Here is an 18,026-nt window from a genome sequence, read left to right as displayed (position 1 = left end):
TTGTGCTGGCAGCTCACTCCACTCTAAGTGAGGAGGTTCCCACTCAGCTTTCCCTGAACATTTCTCATTCATCCTTCACCCACCACCTGGGTGAGAGTCTCACTCAGCTCAGGATAAATCCTGCATGTATTAACCCCAACTACAGTATACCCCTCAAATTTGTATACCTCAGATCTCCCCTCATTCTTCTACACTCCAGGGAATGAGGTCCTAACCTAGTCAGCCTTTCCCTGTAACTCAGCTCCTCAAGTCCTGGCAACATCCTCATGAATTTTCACTGAACTCTTTCAATCTTATTGATACCTTTCCTGCAAGTAGGTGACCAGAGCTGCACACAATAAGAAGTTATTTGGAGTAAACCAACTTCACAGAATATCCCAAGTCCTTTACTCAGTACTTGGAATTACAAAGGCCAATGTGCCAAAAGCTGTCTTTATGACCCGATCTACAGGTGCTGCACACCTTCAGAGAATTATGGACCTGTATTCCCAGATCCCTTTGTTCTACCACACTCCTACTGCTCGGTGTGCAAGACCTACCCTGATTTTCCTTCCAAAGTACAGCACCTCACACTTGTCTGCAATACATTCCACCTGCCATTTCCAAGGGGACTGGGGGAGCTCCAGGGTTTAGATGCAGTGACGGTGAGGAGACTAGAGGGATCTGTGGACAGTGGTGCCCTAGATGCCCACTGCCCTGATTCCTGAGGCAAAGTGGACCAGTAGAGATCAGGGGCACCTCAACGGAGCCCGGCACCGCCTGATAGACAGTGAGCCCCTGAGAGACCGCACTGAAGCACGGAGTCTTAGAAACAAAGCCCCCTGTCCAGGACACACTTACCACCTCCATTCTTGTAGCAGAGGTAGGGAAACCTCCAGATGTTGCCCAGTCCCACAGCAAAGCCGACACAGGACATGATGAAGTCCATCTGACGAGTCCAGGTCTCCCTCTCAACTGCTCCATCTTTCACACAACCATTGTTGATGACGAGAGGGGTCAGCACAGATTTGTCCTCGTGCCCAGACTCAGGGTCAGCCACCAGATCCGCAGTCTCAGCTTCAGGTACACCGGTACAACCGTACCCGCCTGTAAAACACAGCCAACACACTCAGCTACACTAGTACAGATGCACCCACCTGTAAAACACACCCAATGCCTTGGGTCTCATTCCCAGTATTTGGCCCATGGGTCCCTGTATCTGGAAACAGGGTGAAGAAATGTCCCTGTAGCTCATCTCCAGCGCTTGGCCCATGGCCCCATTTCTGGAAACAGTGCGATGAAATGTGGTTGTAGTTCACCCCTGGCATTTGGCCCATGCCCTCCAGTACCTGGGTGATTCAACTGCTCGTGCAGCCACTCATCTGCTTTTACTGAATTTGATTCCATCACCCTCTGGCAGAAAAAGCTTTAGCTGCATCAACACGTACATTGAAACAGCAAAGTGCCACTTGCATTAACAACCAACAGGCCGAGGACGTGCTGGGGGCAGCCTTAAAGTGCTGACAGACAGCGGCAGGAATTGAACCCGGGTTGTTAGTTTTACTTATTTATTGATGGAGATACAGCATGGAACAGACCCTTCGAACCCTGCCGCACAGCAAGCCCCAGTTTAATCACAAGACAATTTACAGAACCAATTAACCAGTATGCCTTTGGACCATGGGAAGAAACTGGAGCACCTGGGGGAAACCCACACTGTCATGGGGACAACATACAAACTCCTTACAGGCAGGTGATGGTGGGTGTACCATGCCGGCCAAAATCCAAAACCTACAGAGGGACCCGGGGGAGGATCTCCTTCACCTCAAGTGGTGAGGACCTGGAGCACATTGACAGTGGTGGGAACAGGCATACTGATTCTGCAAGCAGTGTCCGACGACTCGGACCTTCCAGACAGAGGGACGTTACCTTTGTACTACCACCATCAGGGAGCAGATACAGATACCGTAGGACACTCAATCATTGAGTTCAGAGTCATGGGGTAACGTTGCAGCTCTACAGGTAAGATCACACTTGGAATAGTGCGTTCAGATTTGGTCACCTCATTATAGGAAGGATGAAGTGGAAGTTTTAGAGAGGGTGCGGAGGAGATTTACCAGGATGCTGTCTGGATTAGAGACCATGTCTTTCAAGGATAGGTTGAGCAAGTAGGGCTTTTCTCTTTGAAGAAACTAAGAATCTCTCAGAGATGATAGAAAAATGGAGGGTTATAGAGGAAGGAAGAGCTGGATTGACTCAAGAGTAGGTTAAAAGATCACCACAACATTGCGTGCTGTAATGTTTGAGGTTCTTATCCAAGAACAGCTTCTTCCTCACCCCCAGCAAATTTATTCAAGATTGTTTAATGTCTTTCCTGTACACAAGTGTAAAGGAGAACAAAATAATTGTTACCTCAGATCCGGTGCAGCACAAAAAAAACCACAAGGAACAATAATAAAGAACACAATAAATACAAATATGTAATATACATAGATTGATTTTACATTCATAAAGCTCGGCGCGGCAGTGTCTGTCCACAATGTGACTGACAGGAAATGATAAGTTTCAAGGTGGTTGGTTAGTGAGTGGAGATGTTATATCATCTTTACTGCTTAGGGGAAGTTAATGAGTCTATCACCACCCTTATTCTTCTTGTGCACAATGCTTTTATCTTGTAATTTATAGTACTGCAGCACAAACAGATTTCACATCATCCTAGACACAGTGACAGAAAACCAATTCTGAAGTGCCCAGAAGAGCAGCTGAATCACCAGATACAGAGGGCCATGGGGAAAGTGCCCTGCCTCCATGCTTTGACTTGATGACTGTGACCACCAGTGCCTGACCCACCACTGCCCCTACCGCAGATGTTGGAGCAGCAGTGACCTGGAGGACAGATGTTTGTCCTTCACAACCCCAGCTCTCCCGTGCCTCCTGACAACTGCAGCCAAACTTCACCTCCCCAGTCACTCAACTCTCCAGCCACAAAGTATGCATCCCTCGCAAGCACTGATGAAAAGTGTTCCTGACCTATAACTGGTGCTCCACACAGATTACTCCCATTGTCTCCTTTCGTGCATTTGTACTTATAAAACAAAGATTAAGAGATCAAGTTGCAATCTTACAGCTGTGAGTGCAGAGCGTTGCATCAACTGCTACGCTACCGTGCTGTGCCTACCCTACATCTGGTTCTACGTTCAACAGAGGGCCAATTCACTCCGGCTAACGCCTCATTCCCCTCCAGGCTATGGGAGCCCACTTGTCACTGGCACTAGCCTGGCCTAAGAGGTTAGCTACATCATGGGCACTAGCCTTCTCAGCATTGAGGATAGCTTCAAAAGGCGAAGACTCAAAAAGATAGCACCTGCCAAGACCTTTCATCAGGACTGGAAAGGAAGGGGGAAGAAGCTGGAGTAAGAAGCTGGGTGGGGGGGGGGGGGAGTAAGGAAAACAAGCTGGAAGGTCATAGGTCAAGCCAGGTGAGGGAGAAGCTGGGAGGTGATGGGTGGAAGAGTTAAAGAATGAAGAAGGAATCTGACAGGAGAAGACAGTGGACCATTGGGGGGCGGGGGAGGGAAGAGGATAGGGCAGGAAGAGGGGCACCAGTGGGATGTGATGGGCAGATGAAGAGAAGAGGTAAGAGGGGAGTCAGAATGGGAAATGGAAAAAGGGAAGGGGAAAGGAAAGGTCACTGGAAGTCGGAGAAGTCAAATTTTCATGACATCAGGATGGAGGTTAACCTCTCCTTACAGCACATGCCCTGTAATCCAGACAGCATCCTGGTGAACCTCTTCTGTACCTTTTCCAACAGAGGTTTATCAAAGTACGAGCACTGTGACAACGGGCATTTACACTGCCCGGTCAGCTGCCCCAAGGCCACTGCAAAGTGTGTGCTGGAGTTTCACAAAGCACACAGCAGCCCGCCCTCCCTCACCGTCCTTCCAGCCTCCGACTGAACTGGATTTACCAGTTAAGTAACTCCAGAACATTTTCACTGAGAGGAGATAAGATCAGTAAGCACTTCTAAAACAATTTAACTGTTTATGGCAGGGACTGCACCTCACTCACCCTGGATAGCTCAGTACAACATTGTGGACTGAAGGGCCTGTTCCCAACCTGTACTGTTCCCCGACAACATGACAGGCAATACTTAATTCGGAGAAGGAAGTCTGAGAATCGGAGCGGGAGTGCGGAGGAAGCCATCTTGATTTTTTTCTTTTTCTCATCGGAGTTAAGAGAGGCGGGACTGCGCAGGCGTGTGAGCGGGGAGCAGAGTGAAGGCTTAAGGGCTTTGGCTCAACGGGCTTAGGCAGAAACGGGCGAGGCAAAGTAGGTTTGGTTTTCAATTTTTCCTGTTATTTGGTGGGGGGGGGCGTATGAGTGTGAGGGCAGCTTGTTCTCGGTATAGGATGTGGGAGGTCCTGGAGTCTCCCAGCCTCCCGGACATCTGCGCCAGGTGCGCCGAGCTGCAGCTCCCAAGGGACCGCGTTAGGGAACTGGAGCTGCAGCTCGATGACCTTCGTCTGGTCAGGGAGAATGAGGAGTTGACAGAGAGGAGTTACTGGCAGGAGGTCACACAGGGGCCACGGGAGGCAGACCAGTGGGTCACGGTTAGGAGGGGGAAGAGGAAGAGTCAGGTACTAGAGAGTACCCCAGTGGCTGTGCCCCTTGACGATAGGTACTCCTGTTTGAGTACTGTTGGGGGGGGACAGCTTACCCGGGGGAAGCGACAGTGGCCGTGCCTCCGGCACAGAGTCCGGCCCTGTAGCTCAGAAGGGTAGGGAAAGGAAGAAGACGGCAGTAGTAATAGGGGACTCGATAGTTAAGGGGTCAGACAGGCGATTCTGTGGACGCAGTCAGGAGACCCAGATGGTAGTTTACCTCCCTGATGCCAGGGTCCGGGATGTTTCTGATCGCATCCAAGATATCCTGAAGTGGGAGGGAGAGGCGCCAGAGGTCATGGTACATATAGGTACCAATGACATAGGCAGGAAAAGGAGAGAGGTCCTGAAAGGAGAATATAGGGAGTTAGGAAGGGAGTTGAGAAAAAGGACCGCAAAGGTAGTAATCTCAGGATTACTGCCTGTGCTACACGACAGTGAGAGTAGGAATGCAATGAGGTGGAGGATAAATGCGTGGCTGAGGGATTGGAGCAGGGGGCAGGGATTCAAGTTTCTGGATCATTGGGACCTCTTCTGGCTCAGGTGTGACCCATACAAAAAGGACGGGTTGCACTTGAATCCCAGGGGGACTAATATCCTGGTGGGGAGATTTGTGAAGGCTACTGGGGAGACTTTAAACTAGAATGGTTGTGGGGTGGGAATAAAATTGGAGAGACTCGGAGAGAGGAGGTTAGTTCACAGAGAAAGCTAGTAGACAGTGTGTGAGAGAGGATAGGCAGGGGACAGAGAACAGGAGCACTCAGTCCAAAGATGTAGGGGAGAAGGAAGAAAAAGATAAGAAAGTTGTTTGCACCAGTAGGGATAATGGCACTTTTAAGGAATATAAAAGTGGATAAGTCTCCGGGTCCTGACAGGATATTCTCTAGGACCTGGAGGGAAGTTAGTGTGGAAATAGCAGGGGCTCTGACAGAAATATTTCAAATGTCATTAGAAACGGGGATGGTGTTGGAGGATTGGCGTATTACTCATGTTGTTCCATTGTTTAAAAAGGGGTCTAAGAGTAAACCTAGCAATTATCGGCCTGCGAGTTTGACGTCAGTGGTGGGTAAATTGATGGAAAGTATTCTTAGAGATGGTATATATAATTATCTGGATAGACAGGGTCTGATTAGGAACAGTCAACATGGATTTGTGTGTGGAAGGTCAAGTCTGACAAATCTTATTGAATTTATTGAAGAGGTTACTAGGAAAGTTGACGAGGGTAAAGCGGTGGATGTTGTCCATATGGACTTCAGTTAGGCCTTTGACAAGGTTCCACACAGAAGGTTAGTTAGGAAAGTTCAATTGTTAGGTATTAATATTGAAGTAGTAAAATGAATTCAGCAGTGGCTAGATGGGAGATGCCAGAGAGTAGTGGTGGATAACTGTTTGTCAGATTGGAGGCCAGTGTCTAGTGGTATGCCTCAGGGATCGATACTGGGTCCAATGTTGTTTGTCATATACATTAATGATCTGGATGATGGGGTGGTAAATTGGATTAGTAAGTATGCAGATGATAAATGGAGTTGTAGATAATGAAGTAGGTTTTCAAAGCTTGCAGAGAGATTTAGGCCAGTTAGAAGAGCGGGCTGAAAGATGGCAGATGGAGTTTAATGCTGATAAATGTGAGGTGCTACATTTTGGTAGGACTAATCAAAATAGGACATACATGGTAAATGGTAGGGCATTGAAGAATGCAGTAGAACAGAGGGATCTAGGAATAATGGCGCATAGTTCCCTGAAAGTGGAATCTCATGTGGATAGGTTGGTGAAGAAAGCTTTTGGTATGCTGGCCTTTATAAATCAGTGCATTGAGTATAGGAGTTGGTTTGTAATGTTGAAATTGTACAAGGCATCGGTAAGGCCAAATTTGGAATATTGTGTACAGTTCTGGTCACCGAAATATAGGAAAGATGTCAAGAAAATTGAGAGTACAGAGAAGATTTACGAGAATGTTACCTGGGTTTCATCTCCTAAGTTACAGAGAAAGGTTGAACAAGTTGGGCCTTTATTCTTTGGAACGTAGAAGGTTGAAGGGGGACGATAGAGGTATTTAAAATTATGAGGGGGATTGATAGAGTTGATATGGTTAGACTTTTTCCATTGAGAGTGGGGGAGATTCAAACAAGAGGACATGAGTTGAGAGTTAAAGGGCAAAAGTTTGGGGTAACATGAGGGGGAACTTCTTTACTCAGAGTGGTAGTTCTGTGGAATGAGCTTCCAGCAGAAGTGGTTGAGGCAGGTTCGATGTTGTCATTTAAAGTTAAATTGGGTAGAAATATGGACAGGAAAGGAATGGAGGGTTATGGGCCGAGTGCAGGTCGGTGGGACAAGGTGAGAGTAAGAGTTTGGCACGGACTAGAAGGGCTGAGATGGTCTGTTTTCGTGCTGTAATTGTTATATGCTTAACACATCCAGAGGAAGATCCTGCTTCTCCACACTTTCAGTATGGATTTACCTTCCCCATGACACTTTTCACCACAAGTTGGGTCCTGCCTCTGGGAGGAATGTGGCTGAGATTGAGAAAGCAGTGAACAATCATGCACCTGGCAGCCAATCAGAAGCTACCTCTGTCCGGACACAGGGAACTGGGGTACAGAGGAGCTGGCCCAGGATGGGTGGTTGGACATTCAAGCCAGTCCATCCTAAAATGAAGTAACTGCATCTACTCTGAGATCTGAGCACAGGACAGTCAGTCGTGGAGCAGAGAGACTGAGGGGGGAATTCCTGAGCTTGGGGGTTCAGGCACAGACACCAACTGTGGAACAGTGATAAGTTCAGAAATCACCCTGTTCCATAGAGAAATCCACCAAACCTCTTACTCCAAATGGACAAATTGCTCACGTTCAGTAGGAAAACGCATTGGAATTCTAGGCACGTCATGCTTTCAAATAACAATCAGTAAATACCTCAAGCCCTAACAACTGAGGGCAAAACCTGTTACTGGCCCACTCCCAGAAGCATCAAGTCCTTTGCTGGTTTAACATTAACAGCGGGTGGTCCTAGCTGAAGCAAGAGTAATTAAGATGATTAACAATGAAACTGGTTTAACACAATGCACAGAAGTGTGTTGCTGCTCACAAGGTGGAGTTGGCTTTTCCAGGTTTGTGTTGCCATGGCAGCCATTTTGCAATCCAGCCCCAGAGCGAAAGGAATGTCAGGAGTCTGGAGGGAGCATATGGTGGATGGTGAAATGTGAAGTCAGATAAGGAACCAGCATATTCATAAGGTAATACAGTACAGGAACAGGCCCCTTCAGCCCAACTGGTCCATGCTGGCCAAGGGGCATCTGCAGGAAATGGCAGGGCACCAAACAATGTGGTAAACAGACAGAAGTTCAATCCATAGCAGCACAACTGGATAGGCTAAAGGCAGTACACAGATAGTAGCTTGCCCTCACAGCAGAGAACAGAATCATAACGTAATGGAGGCAGATACTTTAAACTTGTTGGACAGGTAGTCGGGTAGGAAAGGCGTGCAGGCTACAGGATTAGTGCCTTGTAAAAGCCTCAGCATTACATTCTTGCTTTTGTATTCTAGTACTCTCAAAATGAATGCTAACATTTGCCCACATGAGGACTGTGTGCTTCCAACCCTTGCCCATTTGTCTAAATGCTTCCTTGCTGCAGGCAAGAGTCCTGGTCTGTGCAAGGTCTCCACTTAACCAATCCAGGCAAACTCCTGGTGAATCTCCTCTGTGTACTTTCCAATGCAAGGCCCTCACATGAAGCAACTGTAACAACTTAAACGACATCCTTCCTATAAATGCAGTGACCAGAACTACACAGCATTTCATGAGTGGACTGATGAGTTTTTGTAAAGTTGTAACAAAATGTCCCAACATTAATCACAGAAATCTTCAGCACAGACCTGTACTGTTCCACCTCATCTGTTCTGCCTGTCTTCAGGAAATTTAGAGGAGACCCAGTGGGAGAACAGCCTGGTGTCTCTGGGGGAACATGTTCCCAGCAATGTACCAAGGAAATCCCGAAAGAAAAGGACCCTATTCATGAAGGCTTGGTGGGACCATGCTCCAGTGCGTCGTTACGGATAGATGGAAGTTATGCTAAAGCCATCCTCGATGCTGGGTCGCAGGTCAAGTTACTATACTGTGCATTTTACAACTGGTATCCGAAGCATTTACCCTTGACACCATTCAGGGCACTGGAGTTTTGGGGTATCAGTGCTGGTGATTATCCAGACGACAGTTATTGGTCAATGAAACTGGAGTTCTCGGAGACTGATGTGGGGGTGTCTGAGGTTCGGGAATCGTCACTGCTGATGTGTCTGGACACTGTTGAGACGGGCAGCATTTCGATTCTGGAGGGGACCAACACCCCGCTTGTGAGGAGGCGCATGGGGACCTGTAAGATGAAGGTGGGTGAGAGCTGTTTGGGGGCATTGTCTGTGCACCCAGTGTTTCCAGCTGCTTTTGAGGACGTCTGAGGCAGCAGTGGGCTGGGTAGTGAATTTAAACCAGGGACTGTGTGGTTCTCCCAGTCGAAGTCAACGGGGGTACGGCCCGGGAAAATAGCGAGAGTGATGGGGACTCTAAAATTTCCCTGAGTGTCTGAAAGAGGAGCCCTCATAGTGGGCGTTCCGGAATACCATGAGGGGGAAGAGTTGACTGCTGAGGACACCCCGTTTGGGGAGAGGTGGCAGTGACTGGCCCCCGCGGATACGGAGGGTGCACGGCAGCATTTGTGTGAGTGGTAGGAAACGGGGATCATCGCTGGGTTTCGAAGCCCCTATGCGTCCCCAGTAGTAGTGGCCAGGAAGAACAAAGGGGAGGTATGCACGTGTGTGGACTATAGGACTCTGAACAGGCGCGTCATCCCTGGCCAGTATGCGGTCCCGAGAGCCGCAGTCACGCTGGTCTGTCTGAGTGGTGAGAAGTGGTTTACTGTACTGGATCTGAGGAGTGGATGTTACCAGATCCCAATGAGTGAGGCCGACAAAGAGAAGACGGCAGTTATATGTCCCCTGGTATTCTTCCAGTCCGAAAAGATGCCCCTGGGCATATCCGGAGCCCTTGCAACCTTCCAGCGTGGCATGGGGAAGACGGAGGGGAGAGAGAGGACCAGAGGGTGGAGAACATTTAAACCCGTCGGAGCTTTTTGGACAGAAGTGGGATGTAAAATGTGAGGAAGCTTTTCAGTCGCGAAAGGAGTTGCTGCTCCAGGCACTGGCACTGGTTTCTGCGGACAGCCGAGACAGTTTAGGGGGCGTCCCGTATCAGGATCAAGGCACTGGGTTGAGAACTGTGGGGTTTGTTGCCCTCCGAGAGAAATTACCCAACGCACAAGTTGAACTTCCTGGCGTCGGAACGGGCGGTAGTGGATGAGCTGAGTGACTCTTTCTACGGGGCCAAGTTTGAGGTGCGGACAGCCAGCAATCCCCTAACTCATATCACGACCTTGGTGATATTGGACGCCACGGGCCACGCGAGGTTGGTAACATTGTCCGCCTATGATTTCAGCCTGAAGCACTGGCCGGGGAGCTGGAACATTGATGTGGATGTTTCGTCACGACGGGTACCTGAGGGGCTGGACATGGATGAGGAGCGGGAGAGTTGGGCTTTCATTGAGCAGTGTTCCATGCGGCAGCTGAAGGTGAACCTGGAGCTGGAAACCCAGGTCGCTGATCTGAATGAGAGACTGTTGAGGGAGGAGATTTACACCACTGAACTGAACGCTCAGAAATGCAGACTGGAGACTTAATGCCACAATCCTGGGACAAACATTGAAGAATTGGAGTCCACGCTCATCAAAGTGGGGATGGAGAAACAGAATTCAGAGCAGAAACTGCGGTCACTTACTGATGAATTAAACCAGAGATGAAACAATAACCAACCTTCGAAAGGATAAGCAGACACTGGAGAAATTGATCCAGAACAGGTTGGAAGACTTGTAAGTTGGGGAAGACAAAGAAAGCTGTCTGACTGAGGCCAACAGAAAACCGAGAGCACAGAGAGGGGAGTCTGAATACATTTCAGAGGATGTGAAGCAATTGCGGACAGATCTCGGAAGAGGGAAGCGGAAGCTTAAAGGAGACCTGAAGATGACCATTGATAGCCTAAATGAAATGGAAAAAACTGAAAGTTGACCTGGAAGAAGTCATTAAGAAGAAAGAGCTGGAGATAAGTTCAGTGAACACTAAACTGGAGGATGAACAATCTTTAACTGCTGCTCTTCAAAGGAATATCAAGCCCGGGTTGAGGAACTGGAGGGGGCTGAAAAGGCTGCAGAAGCAGCCCAGCTTGGAGAAAACCAAACAGCAGCTACAAAATGAGGAAAAGGAGAAGAATACAGATTCAAAGGGTGATAAGATGGAGGAGTGGTACATGCTGCCTTTCGCTAACTTCCCCTTGTTTGAGGAGGAAACTCCTGGCCCTTCTCCCACTGAGTCAGGTGAGGTGGGGGGGGGGCTAGCTGTGGGCAGCCTGGGTTACTGCAGGACCCTGAAGGAGAGACAATAGGGTCTGAACACGAGACAGGGGGTTCCGAGTTGCAGGGGAGCATGAGTGATAGATTGAGAGAGGATTCGGCAAGCAGACCCGAAGTATCCACAGTAGAAGAAAGCATTCTTCTAGGGTGCATCACAACCTGGTGTGGAAGTTGTCCTGTCCAAGACCGAAAGAAGCTGCAGAAGATCATGAACATAGCCCAGCACATCACACAAACTAATCTTCCGTCCTTGGACTCACTTTACACCGCACGCTGTCGGAGCAGTGCTGCCAGGATAATCAAGGATGCGACACACCCAGCCAACACACTTTTCATCCCTCTTCCCTCTGGGAGAAGGCTCAGGAGCTTGAAGAATCATACGGCCAGATTTGGGAACAGCTTCTTTCCAACTGTGATAAGACTGCTGAACAGACCCTGACCCGGATCTGGGCCGTACCCTCCAAATATCCGGACCTGCCTCTCAGTTTTTTTGCACTACCTTACTTTCCATTTTTCAATTTTCTATTTATGATTTATAATTTAAAATTTTAATATTTACAAATTTATACTATTTTTAATATTTAATATTTGTAACCCAGGGAGCAGAAAGCGCAGAATCAAATATCGCTGTGATGATTGTATGTTCTAGTATCAATTGTTTGGTGACAATAAAGTATAAAGTACTGTCCGAGCCTGAAGGGTTAGGTGAAGGGGTACGGAGGTTTCAGAGTATTAGGAAATTCCCTGATAGGTTGGCCTATGTAGCGCCTGGGGAACAGGGCGTGAGGTCTACTGTTTGGGGAGCTATGTACCTGGATTGGGTTTTTGCGTTTGCAGGAAGCGTTGGCGAATTATCTCGACGTCATGAGGACATGACTAAATTTGGTGGTGGGGGGGCGGGGAAGAGTGTAAGGGTTTCTCTTTTATGTTAACTGCTAAGGCTAACAAAATGGCTTCTCTGTAGTGTTATAAAGAAATGCCTTCTCTGTAATGTTAACTGCTGAGGTAATGGGTTCTCTGTAGCAGCATGTTTGGGATATAGGTAGAGATAACGGGACTTCGGCATTCAGTTGCTAACCAATGGGCGAGATGTTATCCTTTCTTGTTTGTGTGAAAGCTGTTGCTTTTCGCGAGCTTTGAGCAGAAGGCGCAAGGGAATGAAGACAGGAGACACAACTTGAGGAGTTGGTGGGCTGCCCGACCCTCTGGGCTCCGGCGGGAGCCAAGGGTCGATGACGATCGAAGGAGAAATCAGCGAAGGAAAACCGTGAGCTCCAACAAATTGTGCACGACCTGATTAAATAATTTCTTGCCACCTTTTATTTTATATTTTGTTCTCTACTAGTCTCATAGTCTAAGTAAGAGTTATAAAATCTTACTTGTTTAACCGCGTATTGTGTACTGTTTGTTATTTTGGGGTACTGATTTGACACAGGACACTTCACGCAGCATCCACCCAAACGGGAGTTCTAAAGTTTGGCTGGGCAGGGGGGTTACCACCCCTGAATCATGCCACTAGGCAAAGTCAGTGTTACATACATCTTCACCTCCACCCCCCACATTCTTGGTAGGGATCACTCCCTCCATGATTCCTGTGTCCATTTGTCCCTCCCCACTAATCTCCCTCCTGGTACTTATCCCTGCAAGAAACAAATGTTACACTTGCCCATTCACCTCTTTCCTCACCTCCATTCAGGGCCCCAAACAGTCCTTCTTAGTAAGGCAACATTTCACCTGCAAATTTGTCGGCATTATCTATTGCCTCCAAAGGGCTTCTCTACATTGGTAAAACCCAATGCAAATTGTGGGACCGCTTTGTCAAGTACCTCCACTCCATCCACTAAGAGTGGAATTTTCCAGTGACGAACCATTTTAATTCCTCTCCCCATTCCGTCAGGATGGTTCACAGCCTCCTCTGCCATGATGAGGCCTCTCTCAAGGTGGAGGTAGCCTCCAAACTGATGGCATGAATATCAATTTATCCAGCTTCCAGTAATTCTGTCATTCCCCCTCTTTCAATTCCCCAGCCTGCACACCCCTCTTGCCTCTTCTCCTCACCTGCCTATCACCTGCGCTTGGTCCCCCACCCTCTTCCCTTTCTCCCATGGTCCACTCTGCTCTCCTATCAGATTCCTTCTTCTCAAGCCTTACCATTCCCACCTCCTCCTAGCTTGTCCTGCTGACCCATTTTGTGTTGATCTAGACAGCCTCCTCTGAACTCTCACCAAAGCCTCCACATCCTTCCTACAATAGGGTGGCCAGAAATTGCACACAATACTCCAAGTGTGGACTAACCAGCATTTTATACAGCTGCAACACCACTTCCGTATCCTGACTGGTGAAGGCAAGTTCGCCATATACCTTCATCGCCATCCGATCTACCTGCGTTGCCACTTTCAGGGACCTGATGCCCTACACCCCAAGATCCTTCCGTACATCAGTGCTCCCTGGTTACTTACTCCGACTTTCCCCTTACACCACCTCACCTTGGGGCAGCACATCTCAAATCACAGATCAGTGTAGAAATACTACTTAAAAGCAAAACTCATAGGATTTGGCCATCTGGCCAGATGAGCCCACTACACCATTCAATAAGAACATGAGGACTAGAAGCAGGGGTGGCCATCTGACCCCTCGAGCCTGCCGATTTGTCCATGGACTCAGCTCTACCTCCCCATCTCTTCCCCAGAACCCTTCATTCCCCTGCTATTCAAAAATCTACTGAACTGCGTCTTAACTACATTTACTGAGGTAGCCTCTACTAGTTCCCCAAGCAGAGAATTCCTGTTTCACTATTCCCTGGGAAAAGCAGGGTCTCCTCATCACCATCCTAAATTTATTCACATGAATCCTGTCTCTCTTCATTCTAGTCTCACTTACCAATGGAAACAACTTTCCTGTGCCTACCTTATCCATCTCTTGCACATTTATATGTTCCTATAAAATTCCCTCCTTCTGAATTCCAGATTGAGTCGCCTGGGACTGTACTATCTCACATCTCCAGAATCAACCTGATGAACCGCCTCCAAACCCAGTATCTCTCTCCTCAAGGAGGAAAACCATAGCTGCACACGGTACCCCAGGTGCCACACCAGTACCTGTACAGTTGCAACATAACCGTCCTACTCTTAAGTTCAACCTGTCCAACAAGGTACAACACTGTTGTGCAATGGGCAACATTCCATTTACCTTCCTGATAACCTGCAACCCACCCTTTAGTGACTCATGCACAAGTCCACTCAAGCCCAGCTGCACAACAGCATGTTGCAAACTTCTACCATTTAAATAATCTTCCCCCTTTTCTTTCTCCCTGGGCCTCCTGTCCCATTATCCTCTCGTATCCCTTTTGCCAATCAACTGTCCAGCTCTTGGCTCCATCCCTCCCCCTCCTGTCTTCTCCTATCATTTCAGATCTCCCCCTCCCACTTTCAAATCTCTTACTAGCTCTTCTTTCAGTTAGTCCTGACGAAGGGTCTCGGCCCCAAAACGTCGACTGTACCTCTTCCTAGAGATGCTGCCTGGCCTGCTGCGTTCACCAGCAACTTTGATGTGTGTTACCATTTAAATAATCTCATCTTTTTTTCCTTCCAAACTGCAGTCCCTATTTTTCACACACCACCACACTTCCAATCTATCTGCTCACTACCAAATGAAACTCAATTCCTCATTCCACAATTCAGGCAATAAAACAGCTCTGGCTCTTGTGAACAATCAGGGCACAGAATGGACAGAGAGAAGCTGCCTCTACACTAGCCTATCACACTCCCCTCAGGGGACACGGACACACACACACCCCCACCAAAGTTCACTCCATCATCATGTCCCCAGGGTGCAACAGCAAGGTCATTAACACAGTAATTCTCTCCCTGCATCCGCTCTACGATGTGCACTGATTTCCTGCAGGTTGTCCAATTAATTCCCGTCCACTGCCCTCATTCACTATTCTACAGTGATACATTCCCCAGACAGACCCACGATAATTCACTCTGAACTGTGCCACCAGCACCACCTCAGTATCACACTGTCAAGATTTCCCTTTGAAATCCTTCCCCATTCTGGAAACTCAAACACACTCAATTTAAAGTTTCTAAATGACCCACAACATTAACTGTCGTTCTCACCACAAATGTTGCCTCCCATCCCCGTGCCCTCCATTGTAGCCCACACCTCTGGCAGTAGCCCCCCAGTACTTGTGTGCATACACCAGCCGTGAATCAGTGGGCAGGGCAATTCCGTGAGCAAGGCATGACACACACAAGTGTCAGCCGTGACTCAGTACAGCCCAATGATCACACACGTGTCAGCCGTGACTCAGTACAGCCCAATGATCACACACGTGTCAGCCGTGACTCAGTGACTACAAAGATCTAACATGCAAGCAACATACATCAAAGTTGCTGGTGAACGCAGCAGGCCAGGCAGCATCTGTAGGAAGAGGTACAGTCGACGTTTCAGGCCGAGACCCTTCGTCAGGACTAACTGAAGGAAGAGCTAGTAAGAGATTTGAAAGTGGGAGGGGGAGGGGGAGATCCAAAATGATAGGAGAAGACAGGAGGGGGAGGGATGGAGCCAAGAGCTGGACAGGTGATTGGCAAAAGGGATATGAGAGGATCAGGGGACAGGAGGCCCAGGGAGAAAGAAAGGGGGGGTGAACCCAGAGGATGGGCAAGAGGTATATTCAGAGGGACAGAGGGAGAAAAAGGAGAGTGAGAGAAAGAATGTGTGTATAAAAATAAGTAACAGATGGGGTACGAGGGGGAGGTGGGGCCTTAGTGGAAGTTAGAGAAGTCGATGTTCATGCCATCAGGTTGGAGGCTACCCAGACGGAATATAAGGTGTTGTTCCTCCAACTTGAGTGTGGCTTCATCTTTACAGTAGAGGAGGCTGTGGATAGACATGTCAGAATGGGAATGGGATGTGGAATTAAAATGTGTGGCCACTGGGAGATCCTGCTTTCTCTGGCGGACAGAGCGTAGATGTTCAGCAAAGCGGTCTCCCAGTCTGCGTCGGGTCTCGCCAATGTATAAAAGGCCACATCGGGAGCACCGGACGCAGGATATCACCCCAGTCGACTCACAGGTGAAGTGTTGCCTCACCTGGAAGGACTGTTTGGGGCCCTGAATGGTGGTAAGGGAGGAAGTGTGAGGGCATGTGTAGCACTTGTTCCGCTTACATGGATAAGTGCCAGGAGGGAGATCAGTGGGGAGGGATGGGGGGGACGAATGGACAAGGGAGTTGCGTAGGGAGCGATCCCTGCAGAATGCAGAGAGAGGGGTGGGGAGGGAAAGATGTGCTTAGTGGTAGGATCCCGTTGGAGGTGGCGGAAGTTACGGAGAATAATATGTTGGACCTGGAGGCTGGTGGGGTGGTAGGTGAGGACCAGGGGAACCCTATTCCTAGTGGGGTGGCGGGAGGATGGAGTGAGAGCAGATGTACGTGAAATGGGGGAAGATGCATTTAAGAGCAGAGTTGATAGTGGAGGAAGGGAAGCCCCTTTCTTTAAAAAAGGAAGACATCTCCCTCGTCCTAGAATGAAAAGCCTCATCCTGAGAGCAGATGCGGCGGAGACGGAGGAATTGCGAGAAGGGGATGGTGTTTTTGCAAGAGACAGGGTGAGAAGAGGAATAGTCCAGATAGCTGTGAGAGTCAGTAGGCTTATAGTAGACATCAGTGGATAAGCTGTCTCCAGAGACAGAGACAGAAAGATCTAGAAAGGGGAGGGAGGTGTCGGAAATGGACCAGGTAAACTTGAGGGCAGGGTGAAAGTTGCTTCCTGCACGCATGCAGAACTCGTTGACTTTATTAACTTTGCCTCCAACTTTCACCCTGCCCTCAAGTTTACCTGGTCCATTTCCGACACCTCCCTCCCCTTTCTAGATCTTTCTGTCTCTGTCTCTGGAGACAGCTTATCCACTGATGTCTACTATAAGCCTACTGACTCTCACAGCTATCTGGACTATTCCTCTTCTCACCCTGTCTCTTACAAAAACACCATCCCCTTCTCACAATTCCTCCGTCTCCGCCGCATCTGCTCTCAGGATGAGGCTTTTCATTCTAGGACGAGGGAGATGTCTTCCTTTTTTAAAGAAAGGGGCTTCCCTTCCTCCACTATCAACTCTGCTCTTAAACGCATCTTCCCCCATTTCACGTACATCTGCTCTCACTCCATCCTCCCGCCACCCCACTAGGAATAGGGTTCCCCTGGTCCTCACCTACCACCCCACCAGCCTCCGGGTCCAACATATTATTCTCCGTAACTTCCGCCACCTCCAATGGGATCCCACACTAAGCACATCTTTCCCTCCCCCCCCCCTGCATTCCGCAGGGATCGCTCCCTACGCAACTCCCTTGTCCATTCGTCCCCCCCCATCCCTCCCCACTGATCTCCCTCCTGGCACTTATCCATGTAAGCGGAACAAGTGCTATACATGCCCTTACACTTCCTCCCTTACCACCATTCAGGGCCCCAAACAGTCCTTCCAGGTGAGGCAACACTTCACCTGTAAGTCGACTGGGGTGATATCCTGCGTCCGGTGCTCCCGATGTGGCCTTTTATATATTGGCGAGACCCGACGCAGACTGGGAGACCGCTTTGCTGAACATCTACGCTCTGTCCGCCAGAGAAAGCAGGATCTCCCAGTGGCCACACATTTTAATTCCACATCCCATTCCCATTCTGACATGTCTATCCACGGCCTCCTCCACTGTAAAGATGAAGCCACACTCAGGTTGGAGGAACACCACCTTATATTCCGTCTGGGTAGCCTCCAACCTGATGGCATGAACATCGACTTCTCTAACTTCTGCTAAGGCCCCACCTCCCCCTCGTACCCCATCTGTTACTTATTTTTATGAACACATTCTTTCTCTCACTCTCCTTTTTCTCCCTCTGTCCCTCTGAATATACCTCTTGCTCATCCTCTGGGTTCCCCCCCCCCTT

The 18,026-nt window shown here is 48.8% G+C and overlaps 1 protein-coding gene across 1 annotated transcript in view; it reads right to left on the bottom strand.

Moving 5' to 3' along the window:
• The window catches only part of LOC134356991 (sodium- and chloride-dependent creatine transporter 1-like), a 114,207-nt gene that overhangs the window by 85,596 nt on the left and 10,585 nt on the right, over nt 1-18,026 (bottom strand). Inside the window, exon 2 of the mRNA XM_063068288.1 lies at nt 841-1,086. Coding sequence (XP_062924358.1) covers nt 841-1,086 — 246 coding nt within the window. The remainder of the gene's footprint in view (nt 1-840; nt 1,087-18,026) is intronic.

The sequence above is a fragment of the Mobula hypostoma genome, chromosome 15 (assembly GCF_963921235.1).
Source record: "Mobula hypostoma chromosome 15, sMobHyp1.1, whole genome shotgun sequence".
Classification (NCBI taxonomy): Eukaryota; Metazoa; Chordata; class Chondrichthyes; order Myliobatiformes; family Myliobatidae; genus Mobula; species Mobula hypostoma.
Note: the sequence above shows the minus strand (reverse complement) of the source record. Positions and strands in the feature narration are given on the sequence as shown.